The sequence below is a fragment of the Ruditapes philippinarum genome, unplaced genomic scaffold (genome assembly GCF_026571515.1).
Source record: "Ruditapes philippinarum isolate M1 unplaced genomic scaffold, ASM2657151v2 ctg1425_1_1_1_1, whole genome shotgun sequence".
Lineage (NCBI taxonomy): Eukaryota > Metazoa > Mollusca > Bivalvia > Venerida > Veneridae > Ruditapes > Ruditapes philippinarum.
Genome location: NW_026864317.1, coordinates 179,266 through 193,141, shown reverse-complemented (window position 1 = coordinate 193,141; position 13,876 = coordinate 179,266). Strand labels below are relative to the sequence as shown.

Genomic DNA, 13,876 nt, shown 5'->3' with positions numbered 1-13,876 from the left:
CAACAACAACATTGGAGCATGCACAAAAGACTCTTTTACTGATATGTTCGGTGTTGTTCGGTAGACGGCTTTGTACCCTCGATCCTTCCGTGCAAATAATAAATTGCGATGAATCTTTATTTAGAATATCCGTCGGGTCCGTACCATATTACTGCCGTAACCATTGCGATGAAAATAAGTAAACATACCGTTATGGCTGAAAAGGTCAACGAACCCCAAACCAATCACGCCAATGCTTCTACGAAAATAACAACATTGGCACGACGACCGTGCGTTTATATATATTTCGTACCGTGTATTCCGCGACTGCTTAGCAACATTATCGTTCGCCAAATGTTCAAATGGGGTTTTCACATGTGACCCCTTGTCACACCATGCCGAAAATCCATTGAATTTGAAACGATTTAATTTCGATGTATTCCTGACAGGTTCTTTCCACGAAATGGTTTTGTGTTTTGAGAAAAATGTTGATACTCGTTATCACAAAAATATATGTTGAGCATGCATAAAAGATTTTGACAGATTCAGCGATCTGATATGTTCGGTGAAGGTTCTCAGACGGTTCAGTAGGTGTAGAATCAACCTCCGGTCCTTACGTATCGATATCGGTAATAAATTGTGACGATTTTTTGTCGTGTCCGTACCGAATTAATACCGTTACTAGTACGTTATTATACCGCTATGGTCGAACAGGTTAACGAACCGTTAATGAATCAAGCAAATGCTAGTGTGAAAATGACAGCTTTTCCACGATGGCTGGGCGTTAATAAAGATCAGAAACATTCGCCCGCAACGTTCAAATGGGGTTGTCATATATGAACTTCATGTATGTGTTTCGGGAGATGGCTTCATACTTCTTGCAGATGTTGAGCTGTACTAATCGACAATTTTCGGTATTATACTTTGAAAATTAATGAACGAAATCAGCAGCTTATTATAACCTTCCAACAGCGAAATGGATTGTTTCCAAAAATTCAAAACACTGAGTCTGCTCTTTATGTGTATGCAACCAGAAATATTTGATGAATTATTGCAAAGGGTGGGGAAAAATGACTTAACAACACACATTCTACGAAGCTCCCCTAGATCTTAGTTACTTGGCTTCTGGCAACAGTTATGCACACATAATACAATTTCAGGAGAAGTAAGAAAAGTGTATCAAACTATCAAAGGTGAATACCTAGATGAGGTTATGATTTGCAGCAACATTCGGGGTGATAAGCATGGTTTAAAACGAAATGGAACTTTCCGCACACCTGAAACACTTAAAAACATGCATTTTAATATTTTAACTACAAAGGATTTCACTTTTTGGTGTTGCTGACCTCACTGAGAACCTGTCTCCTTGCCGGGTGCCTGGAGATAATGTCAAAACCTACGGTCCACGTGTCAGGACCAAACCTCGCTACAAAGTACAAAAACTGCGCCTGCGAGTAAACTCAGACGTAGGGGATATGCAATGGCAAAAAAAACATAGACAATGCTTACACTTAACTGAACTAAAATTCGATCTGTTGAATGCTGTTTGAATTTTAATAGTGATTCAAATTGGATAATTGGTAAAAGTCTCAGATATGCAACGATTGTCATTGAAATATTTTTTTTTTGGTCGCGTTTTCAAATAAAATTGTGATTGACTGATCACAAAATGAAAGAAAGAAAAAAACAACAGAAAATATCATTTGCTAGGAAAGTGAATTTTATAAACATTGAAAAACATCATTGAAGGCCTTCAGACAAATCGTTTTGTATACCTTCGATAAATTTATTTTTATTTGCTTTTAGTTAATTTAATTGCAGTTTGTGAAATCTTATTCACCGAAAGGTTTCGGTAATAGTCGGGATATTTGGTCTAATGCAAGTGATTCTTTGGGTTGGGCAGGCAGGTCGGTACAATCAGTGAGGCTACGTAGCGCACTTTTAAAAGACATAACTCAAACGACAGGAGCTCAAAGTGGTTTCGGAAAAATATAGGCTCATTTCTGAGTAAGAATGTTGACTATTCGATATATCCGCTGCAAGTTCGTTTTGTATATGGTAAATGATCGGTGCTAAAACGTTCAAAACAGCACATTATCTACAGAGCTCCCATTGGACCATGTTTGAATGCATCACCTGGCACCCGGCAACAGTTATGCTTCCATGAAATATGCATGGCGAGAGCCACATAATACATTTTCAGAAGTAGTAAGGGAAGTGTGTCAATCAGCACTGAATTCAAGAAAGCAGATAATTTCTCAGCAAATCGTTGCAATCTGATACGCAGGAGTTTTTTTTTTGTTGTTGTTGTTTTTTTGGACATTCGGGATATTTGGTCTAATGTCGAAAACGATTCACTGGTCGTTAAACTTACGGTATATACGTTGTGGTTAGGTAGCCGAAACTCAATAGGTAGGGGCTTGTCGAGGTTTCGGTACGAAACTAGGCATATTTCTAAGAAAGAAAGTCGGTTCAAATTCTTAATGTGTTCGGTGCAAAATCGTTCAACCAGAATTCACTAAATAAAAGGGCTGCGAAGTTCATTCTGGATTTTAGGTATTAATTCGGTATGAATTTCGGTAAAATTGGCAGGGGGTACACAAGTTTCAATGTTAACAAGTTAACGTCTACTATTCTACTCATTTTTATCATTGCTGAAAGAAGAGATAAACCATAATAAGTGATTGCACGAAGTATCTCGATTTACTTAAAGAAAGACAAACCAACAATCTGTTAGAAAAACAGTCACAGGTAATATACAAAATCAGCCTTGAAAATGGTTCCCTATTACAGTTGAATATCCGAAGCACTAATCAATTTTTCTTGGTATATGCTCGTTGTTTAATAAGTTGCATATTTTTGTGAAAAAGAAGAACCTAATGCATGAATTCACAAAGTAATGCCATGTCTGAAATTTTGAATAAAGATGGCGACAGCACCTATGACAATACGTAACTTTAATTACTTTAATATGTAGCAGGAGAGGGCTACCCCCGAGGCGACAGGTTGCAAAGCTACCACAACCTGGCTTGGCAAGTTTCTCTCCTTTTTATGCTACTTATATATGTAGAGCTGAAGCATGGACCCACTTCGTTTTCCCTGTACTCTGGACTTTTCTATAAGAAATAAACAAAACACCAAATTTATGTATCAAGTTTTAAGTTATTGAACCAAGTAAATACCAGACTCTAACAATAAATTCTTACTTTCTTAAATGGTAGTCACCAGATTTAAATCAAAGACCTTTTAATACGTAATAATTATAGTAAGAGGAGTGATTTATATTCACTTTTAATAAAAGATTACTAAATAAATATAGATGGAAGATGGGACGGTAGCATTACTTTGTAACCTTTGCTACCAAATATGCGGTGGTGGTGTTGGTAGATTTCACTCCGGATCACGGCAGTAAGCCGTATTGAATTTACAAAAGCACAGTTCAGCCACCGCATCGTTCTGGGCAAGCTGTCAAGCAGTTTACCAGTACTAGTTGCCTTCACTTTCGCAAGGAACTGAAACTTCTGTACATACCAGAGTAGAGGTAAAGTGCGAATGACCGTAGAATATAGTTCATGATCAGTAACAACGACCTGTTGAACATCAGAAAAGCTATTTTTATCAGAGAATCTGAAAACAGTGTAATTTTGTTAAAACAAAAAAAAAAATAAACAAAAGCAAGACTAAAATTTTCCCCATTGCTGAATGGACGAATGTATATCTACTTATATCTACTACATGTACTAATATCTGAAACTAGTAGTGTACTTTCTTAAAATATTATAATTTTTATGATTAACAAGACAGCAATTTATTTAACTACATTGTATAGAAAATTGGAATTTAAGAATATTATTTCTGTAATATACATATTTATTATTCTAATACATATATTATTTTTACTCACATCACTAAGCATTTATGAGCAATACTATTTCACAGTAAAATGAAGACTCCTACTGAAAAAAATATGAATTTCATATATTTGATTTAAACAAAGCATTAGAATAAATGGCATTTTCACCGATTTTTTTGCCGATAGTAAAAAAATTGACGGTTTATGCTGAGAATTGTGTAAGGCATGATATCATCTGACAAATTTACTACATAAAATCATAATTCTATGTTGACACATCTACTGATAGATTAAACTCTAATTACAATTGATGTTCCCGTCTGAAAGCTAATACTGAGATCAAACACAAAAACAACAACCTCACTGTGAATCAATTCCCATCTTAATATAGAATTTTTTTTTTTTATAGAAAGTTTATCTATTCGATAAAAATACAACGTACGATAGTTAAGATGAGAAATGACGATAAAGGCTAAAATTTTGCAGAATTTATAAAGTTTCATGTAGACTAAACAAAGGTGTAAATGAAGCAAAGATTCTCGAAGGCGGCGTTGAATTTCTAATGTTGTCACCACAATAACAAACGGGCATGCGTAATTTCTAATGTTGTCATCACAATAGCACGCGGGCATGCGTAATTTCTAATGTTGTCACCACAATAGTATACGGGCAGCGTAATCATTTAAGACAGGAATCAGACTGGATCGAAGCAACGAAGTCTTTTTTCAGATTTTTATTTGTACTTTTGAGTTTTCATATCATCTTCACATCAGTGCCTACAGGCTTTACATATATTTCATTGTTTGTTTGTTGTTGTTGCTGTTTTTTGTTGTTGTTGTTTTTGCTTTCTTTGTTGTTGGATTTTTTTTAAGTTTCTTATGTTGCTACCTGCTTGCTGTTGATACACTTAATCTCAAATGAAGATGTTCTGGGTTAAGACAAATCTTTTTTTTTCAAAATGTTTCACACAGCTAGTCTAGTTGTCATATTCTTTAACACGTTAAAGTCATACATAATGCTATATTTGTGTTATATTAAACAACTACATCAGATGTATATAAATACATATAATACACCCAGTATGTAATATTGAAAAACAGAAACACTACAGGAAATATAACTCGAGAGACTTTGTCCACAAGTCGTGCTCGTCCTATGTAGGAGAGATGTTGTACCTTAAAGCACGTAAATAGAAATATGTGTCGGTCCAAGGTGTAATTCTGAAATGTAAATAACATTTAGTTCATAATGATTGTCTCAGTGTCAAAACATTTGGTGTAATTCGCAAGAAAACTCCGGAAACACGCCTGTTTTATTACATGTACATGCATGACTTGGTACTGAGATTACCACTTAATATTGTACAAGTGAACAAGTTTGTTACATTTGGCATGTTCTTACTAATTGATATCATCTTATTTTGTTCAAGTACTTTTTAACTTAATAATATGTAACAGTTATTTCTGGAAATGAAGTTTTTTTCTTTTGGTTCTTAGTACTAAAAGTAACATTTTCATCTAGAATTAGTAGGCAAAGATTTGTAAATGATATACATCATGAGTAGTTTGGTGTATCTTTCCGTGGCTTGATTTTCCATTCGCTTTACCATCACTCGGGTTTCGTCTGGTCTCTACCCTTACCAGAACATTCACATATGCGAATTCAATGAGACTCAAAAACACAAATGTAATGCAGGCTGCCATGTAAACATCTATTGCCTGCAGTAAATTAATAAACATGGTTATGCATGTCAGTAAACAGGAATTTGTAATAACATTGTAGATCATCAATTGTGTTGGTGAATATTTCTAGATTTATATTTTAACAATACTGATATAATAAAGGAAAATTATGTAAATGTTAAAACCTTCATAAGTACAAGTATAATCACAATACAATGTAGTTAATATTTGAAAAGGCGTAAATGGTTGTTACTTCGTGATATTCAATTAGACTCTTAAATAAGATTAAATTAGTATTCAAAGTTTAAACTAGTAAAATGTAATGATTTTTGAGAAAGGTACTGTTTTGTGACAATTTTTAATATCTTCATCTTGATCCAGTGTAATGTAAAGATTTTTTAAACTGTATCAACGAAAGTTATGTCTAGGAACAAAATAAAGATTCTAGAAATGAATAGCCCGGTGTTTGTATGTGCCAATGAACATAACAAAAAACGGACACCGCCAGAAATGGCCTGCTCGTTGTCAGATGAGGCCTATGAACAAAATTAAGTCAACTGTGATATCTTTCTGTGACATTTTGAGAACATATATTTGATTTAAAACTTGGTAATATTTTTTTCTCTTATACTTGCTGTTGAGACTTAAGTCAATTCATCTGTATTGATAAATCATAGTGTAACTGCAGCCAAATCCGCCGACAAACGGGAGAAAATTAAGCACAAGATGGCCATTATATTGTTAACCTGACTATAGAGGCTCTACATGACAAGGAACAAAAAGTATTAGTCACTATAAAGAGCAGGTATTGCTACATAATCTAGGTCAGTTGATATTCGTATTGTTGGTATTTTTTTTAACAAGAGCAGCCAAAGATTGATATGGAAGTCACTGGTAGCTGCTTATCAAAAGTCAACGGTTACTTTGGAAGTCACTGGTTGCTATGGAAAGTCAATGTTAGTATGAAAGTCACTGGTGATGTCATTTTAATCTCTGTGAAAGACGGACGGAGGACAGACAGCCATTAATCTTAAAAGCTCGTCATAATATAAATGGTAAGGTGAACTAAAAACATAAGCATGACAAATAAGAAAGCTAAATAACTAAAAAATCATGAACAGTAGAGTTATTATAATTGTGCACTGCAGTCTTATTATATCGAGATACATCCACCTATGAAGTTGTAAGTTAATATGTGCAATACCTAAAAAATTAGTAAACTAAAGCGTGGTACGGAATCAATAATCACAGTAATTTATATACAGATGACAATATATACTGGTGAATACCTTAGAGAATTATAACATAAGAAGGTATCATCAAATGGTTTAGTAAAATTAACATGAAAGCTTATCAATAATCAAGACATTGCCCTTGAGAAAAAAAATAAATGACTTAATATATATTGTAATTTTGATGGTATAAATATTAATTGTAATTAAGAAGTAAAATTACTTAAACATATTTTTCTATCTATGTTGAAGTAACATGTAACAAATATTTATTAAAAAAAGTAAAAATAACTATACAATTAAATGAACTGGCAAAAATTTTAACGTGTCAAATCTCAAGTCGGCACTTCACACTTCTAACACAAAGATTTAAAAAGAAAACAAAACAAAATTCAGGTACTGGACATTACGTTTTATATACGAAAATCCTTTAAGCTTATAAACTTATGCGTTTTGTGTTGCCTTAGAAACTTTTAATATTTTACGGTTGCCTGTATGCATAGATAGGGGTGCTGATTTTTGTAGTTGTTTTTCCTTCTTTTTTTGCTTGTTTGCTATAACTATTTGTTAGTTTAGCTGTTTTCATAACTTTTCTTTAACTTTTTCATAAAGCTTTTCTTATCTCATTTGTTTGATCTCTTTTATTTGTTGCAAGTGACATCAAAGTAAATTTTTATATCTTAAAAGTATTTATAACAAAGTTTTGGATTCATATTTGTTTGAGTCGCCAAACCAAACAAATAATGGTAACGAAATTTCAGACCCTGATATGCTTATTTGCAAAATCCGAAAGTAGTCCATCACGAAATCCTCGAAGTCACTTCTTTAAGTACACTTACGCCGAAAAATTGGTTTAAACATATTTTTATGCAAGGTAATATATGCATGTTAATAATTTACAATTTAAGCAGACAGGAATTGAATAACGCCAAAAAATTAAGGGGAGATCACTGCGTTAAGATTGTCAAATGACAGGCGCATTAGTTTTCAAACATCTGAGGGAAGAAAAAATAGTTCCCGATTGATCGAAGATTTCTAATATTGTTTAACTCTTTAGCATTTCTGCGAATTATCGGTAATACATTCAAATATTTTTGTTACGCGGATGAATATCATTTTAATTAATGAAATTGCTCGGTTTTTTCCGTAACGCTTCGGATTATTGTGATCGCTTAATGAACATTTGTTATTTAGACTTTCTGAAAAATAAATAAAGATGTTGACTCTAGGACAGGAACACGACTATTTTCATCTGTGTTAAAAAGATTTACCGTGAGCAAAATATCTCGAAATTAATAATGATTACAAACCCTAATTTAGAGTAATATGGTTTGCTTCAGGCTGATATCCTATAACTTCCCCGTGGTGCAGGGGTTCCACGCTCGTTTAAGAAGCGAGAGGTCTGGGTTTCGAATCCAAGATAAAGTAACACTTTTTTATTTTTAATTTTAAATTGTTTAAGCCAAATAAACATTGAATTCAATATCAGTGTTGCAATTAGCCTTATTTCCAATTTACTACAGTTGTAACACTGGAAACAGCATTGCTGACACTATACAAAAACAAATTGGCTTATAATCTCACAACCTACACCTTTCTGACATTCTGAGACCCAAACAAACTCAGCGCCTTCTGTGCTTTGATTATGTAGTTTTACTACTTTAAGTTTCGATAACCATATTTGCCATAATTTGATGTTATTTGATCATGTTTTGCGTTATTACCTGCATATGCTATTTTGTTGTTTTTATGAAATGAAGTTCATAAGCCGGCTAAAAAAATTCTTCAGAGTTTGTGTTATCATGTTTATATAACTGACTTTATAAAACAAATATTGCTTGACTTAAGTTGACTCGGTAGACGAAAAGAAGGACTGAGGCTGTAACCGCCTTTCAACTGGGAATAATGATAACAGTAATTTTCCTACAACTGCTTCAAGTGAAAGAAAATATATTTTGTATCAAAAATCAAGTAAAAACCTTTATATATGATACACGTGGGAGATTTGAACGAGCACTGGCACTTTGTGTAGTCATAGTAAGAACAGTTAACAGTCCAAGAGAAATTCGTGCAGGAGTAGCATCTAGATCCAGCCAGAAGTTTACCCAAGATAACAACACAGTAAGCATACTGGGTATATATATCTGTACTACATGATACTCAAAATTACGTTCCAATTCAAACTGCACTCCAATACATGTGAATGCAACTGAAAATAAATACATGAAACATTTGTTAAGTTTAACTTACAAGGTTAAGCACTCAAATTCAAATGGCGATTTTTTGTATTTAAAAAGAAGTAAAACTACCTTTAGAAATGTCGCTATTTGACATTTATTATGTAATTAAAAAGATCATGTAATTAAACGTCTAGTGTTAAACTATATCAAAATAGTGTTGTGTTTTTATCACAAATTCATTACAAAAACAACTTTATATTCCTACTGCCAAAATAACTCTTCTCACAATCGTATGGAGTTATTTCAGTTAAAGAAAATTGGGGGAACTGTATATCCTTTGCTAACACCACAGGGTTTTCACTCCAAAAGAATTTCACAATATCTGTAGTCTGACCATCTGCAACAATATGAAAATTATTTTTTTATACCAAATCTATTCTAAATAAAATAACGTCGTTATTGGTATAAATGACAAAAAGTTAATACTGCATTTTATTTTAGATTTTTCTTAAGTTTATTAAGTTTACGTGTCTCACAGAAATTTAAACAATATAAAACATGAACTATTTCAGAGAAGTTCACTCTTCCAATATTTCAACAGGCCTTTTGTTTCTCTATGAAGTCCTTATTTAAGTGATTTTATCTACTTACACGTTTCGACCTCAAAATTGCAAGATTGTCGATCAAAAGGGTACCTTTTAAGTTGCATTATACACGAAAAAGTGCCCGTCACTCTGAAGAAATAAATTGTTGATGATTCTATACTTTATGATATGTGGAATTATATCCTTGTACAGCGAGTATCAGATCGATAAGATGTTATAAATAAACGTTTGTCGTCTTCACACGTGTTTGTACCCTTGTCGTAATGTAAAATATGTTTTTGGAAGAAAAATGCAGGGCTGTTTTAACACAGAAATAGATTGATGTATTTTCATATTGAATTGTGAGAAATTTAGAAAAAAAATCAAGGAACTAAACTTTATAACAAAATAACTGAATTTAACTCGGTAAAAATATTGAAACAGAGCACAAACATAGCATTCACCTGATTGAGGGATTAACAACGATAACATCCCTGACATAAATTACCTTCTGTACGAAATAAAAGGCATTGTCCACAAACATTTCACAAAGGTAAAAAGGAAAGGATCAAATTCAAAGAATGTATTACAAATACTTTATCTGTATAGTGTTAACTCATGAAATGATTTGCACATAATTACAAAGATTTTTTTTATTGTCGACGACTATTGCAACACAATATCATGCATCACAAATTCAATAAAATAGAAAAACTATCAAAACCCTCGGGGTGTAGAGAAACAGTTCCAAACGGAAAAAATGAATCTGAAACTATACTCGTTTATAGATCAAGTCATTTGTTTATAATCAGACATACTCAATCAGTTTTACTAGCAATGTGCAAATGGCAATAAAAAGAATATATAATACTGTACACAAATTAATTACCTTGCACTTAATTGTACAGTCCCATCTGGATAAATATGCAACAGCTTGTTTGGTACCATAACCTCGTGGAAGTCCGACTCCTTTTCGTTTAATATAAACATATCCGGTAACCATAATGTTTCAAAGAAGGAAAGATCGAGAACCAGTCTTGTCAAGTTAAGACTGGTGTCAAATTTCAGGCGGTCATCAATCCAACGTTCACGGAGAAACAAACTCATAGAGTAATCCTAGAATATATTTACATGACTAGAGTTTCTATCGCCAGGTAATATAAAATATATCAATATATGATAGAAATTGAGAACACAACCATATCTAATATCTATTTGTATAATATAAACGGAATCTTATATGATTGATACAAAAGTTATGTGTAGCACAATATTCAAGGAAAATGTTTGATAAAAGTTGGATTATACATGAAGTTAACTTGATTAAAGTGGTTTGTATCATTCGTAGTGGTATATAATTGCAACGATTTTGTTTGTTTATAACTTAACTTACCATATTCATCTCACTTATGGAAAACATAGATTTAATAAACATTTCAACATGCACTTTTACTTGTGTATCAACGTCACCTGAAAATATATCAAATGTATGTTGAATTTCAAATGTATTGTAAATACTTTAGTTTTCTCTTGACATTTAAGTTAATCATCATTAATCTTGCGCTTACATCTAATATATTGTCAGTGTGTCAGCATATATATTAATATTTACCATTTAATACAGTTTATACGTTGATTTATATGTAATCATAATATGATAATAAGCTTACATGGCTTTTTGTACTTTTTCAATAAAGTTATAGTTTTTGTTTATCTAATGAATATGAAAATAAAACGTGAGTGGAAAAATGTATGTTATAAGAATGTACGAAATTACTCATGGTTCATGTACAAACAAAATAAATTGATATAACAGATATATGTTTACTGTATGTGTAAATTAGATATTTCAATTGTTTCACAAGTATACGAGGTTTGTCCAAAAGTTCGCATCATTATTTTATAAAATAAAAAGAAATAGTCATAGCGATTTCAAAACTATAAATGTTTACACACATCTTTAAACTCAATACAGTATATTCCCTCTTATTAGGGCTGAGTATTGCAACTAAAAATAATATTGCGATATATTGCGATATTTGCAGACATATTGCAATACATTGCAATATAGTATGAAATAATTAAAATGCTTGAAAAGCAAGGGTAAAACCTATAGAACCTTGAGTTTATAAACATATCCCAAAGAACTGTACACGAGGGGCAATTTTGTTAAAAATTGCGCACTGTGTTTAAAACCCTTTGAAGATAAGTAATGTACAAATTGAGAACACGTTTAGTTTTAATATAACTTTATGTCTTATATTACAACTTCATAGCTTCAATTTCTTGCGATATCGGAAAACATTTTGCATATAATATTGACAGTTTAAATATTGCGTTATCCACTATTTTCCGAGGTATTATTATACACCCTATCACTTAACATGGAAGATTGCATGCATTTACGATATGAGCCATTTGAACCGTTATATCACCGTCAAACCATTTTATAGTACTAATGAAAGTTTATATACCAAAAAAAATGCGGTTATGCCATGCAAAAATAAAAATGTTGATGATGATGAAGACGATATGCCAAACAAAAATGATGATGGTAATAATGATGATGATAATAATTACAATGATGATGATGATGATGGTGATGATGATGGTGATGATGATGATGATGATGGTGATGATGATGATGGTGATGATGATGGTGATGATGATGATGGTGATTGATGGTGATGATGATGGTGATTGATGGTGATGATGATGATGGTGATGATGATGATGATGATGATGATGATGATGATGATGATGATGATGATGATGATGATGATGATGATGATGATGATGATGGTGGTGATGATGATGATGATGATGGTGATGATGGTGATGATGATGATGATGGTGATTGATGGTGATGATGATGGTGATTGATGGTGATGGTGATGATGGTGATGATGATGATAATGATGATGATGATGATGGTGATGATGATGATGATGGTCATGATGATGATGATAATAATTACAATGATGATGATGATGATGATGATGATGATAATGATGATGATGATGATGATGATGATGGTGATGATGGTGGTGATGATGATGATGGTGATTGATGATGATGATGGGGGGGAGGAGGAGGAGGAGGAGGATATTTCTATTTAATACACGAATGCTTCACATTACTTATTTAAATTTTAGACATGTCCTTGGTAAACTTGACGAGTTACGATACCATTTAAGGCACAATAAATGCATTATGCGAAACATTTGTGACAGAAGAAATAATCGATGTATTAGCATAAGTTATTTTAGTAGTGAAAGGAAAGACAAAAATGGTAAAATGAGCGGTGGAATATTAAGCGTGGTGGTGATTTCGAACACACATAGATCTAAAAATACAGTTCCAGCATAATTACCAGAATCTAATAAATGTCATGTAATGGACGATGTTATTGTCATACTGGAATTCTTATTTAATAAAAACTTGAAATAACCTAGCCCCTTCTTATATATCTGAAATTTTGAAAGTTTGTAGGTTATTGATTGTACGTCGAAAAAGAGCAGAAAATTACCGAAATATTGATGTGCGCCAGTAGACATAATATTATTTTTTGTAAAAGAACCTTAAATAATACTAGTACATGTACTTATAACGTAATTCCCATGAAATTTATTAAAATGATATTTTGGTAGTTAATATGTATGTTTTCTCGAATAGTGCGTTATATTTTTCATGATGTAACTCTAAGCGAACTTTAGGTATAACCGTTGTGCATATAAATACAAAATACCTGTGTTTTGGTTAGGAGGTATTTTCTTGTCGTACCCATCAAATATCCTGCCAAGTAATGTAGACCTATAAATTCAAGAAGATAGAGAAATAATCTTGAAGTCGCAAACATTGTTGTAATAGTTTCCTAACTGTAAACTTAACATGTTTCTGTTAACAAAGTTTAATTCTGTTTTAAAGGCAAACATGATGTAAATACATGTTTAATAGAATTAAAATATGAATTGTTATTATATGAGATAAGAGATAAAGCATTGAGACAATGTTAATATAATACACCTGATTACTTACATTGTTTCATTTTGGGTTTGTCCACGACATACACTTATAATCGTACATGTTATAAGAAACGATGTGAACACACTGTGAACTGTCAATGCCATTTTCTATGAAAATGAAATATCAATAACTTATTATTAGAAATATATATACATCTTTGCCAAAATCGTTTTTGGTGTGTGGATGTGTATGCATGGTGTGTGTGTGCGCGCGCACGCGCGCGCGCGCTCGTGCCTGTATGTGTGTGGGCGCGCGCGGGTGTGTGCTCGTGTGTGTATCTTTGTGCTATCAATTATGTTAAACTAATAAATTCTTGTATACTGGTATTAAGTTTCATCTG

General features: G+C 32.5%; 1 protein-coding gene across 1 annotated transcript; it reads right to left on the bottom strand.

The window, feature by feature from the left end:
- Positions 1-3,836: 3,836 nt before the first annotated feature.
- LOC132725172 (glycine receptor subunit alpha-2-like) lies at positions 3,837-13,659 on the bottom strand. Its single transcript, XM_060710258.1, has 9 exons — positions 13,549-13,659; positions 13,259-13,323; positions 10,904-10,980; positions 10,400-10,626; positions 9,578-9,660; positions 9,192-9,323; positions 8,726-8,955; positions 5,386-5,550; positions 3,837-5,052 (listed from the first exon to the last, which is right to left on the bottom strand). The coding sequence occupies exons 1-9, from the start codon at positions 13,638-13,640 to the stop codon at positions 4,867-4,869; spliced, it is 1,257 nt and encodes a 418-aa protein (XP_060566241.1). The 5' UTR covers positions 13,641-13,659; the 3' UTR covers positions 3,837-4,866.
- Positions 13,660-13,876: the final 217 nt, after the last annotated feature.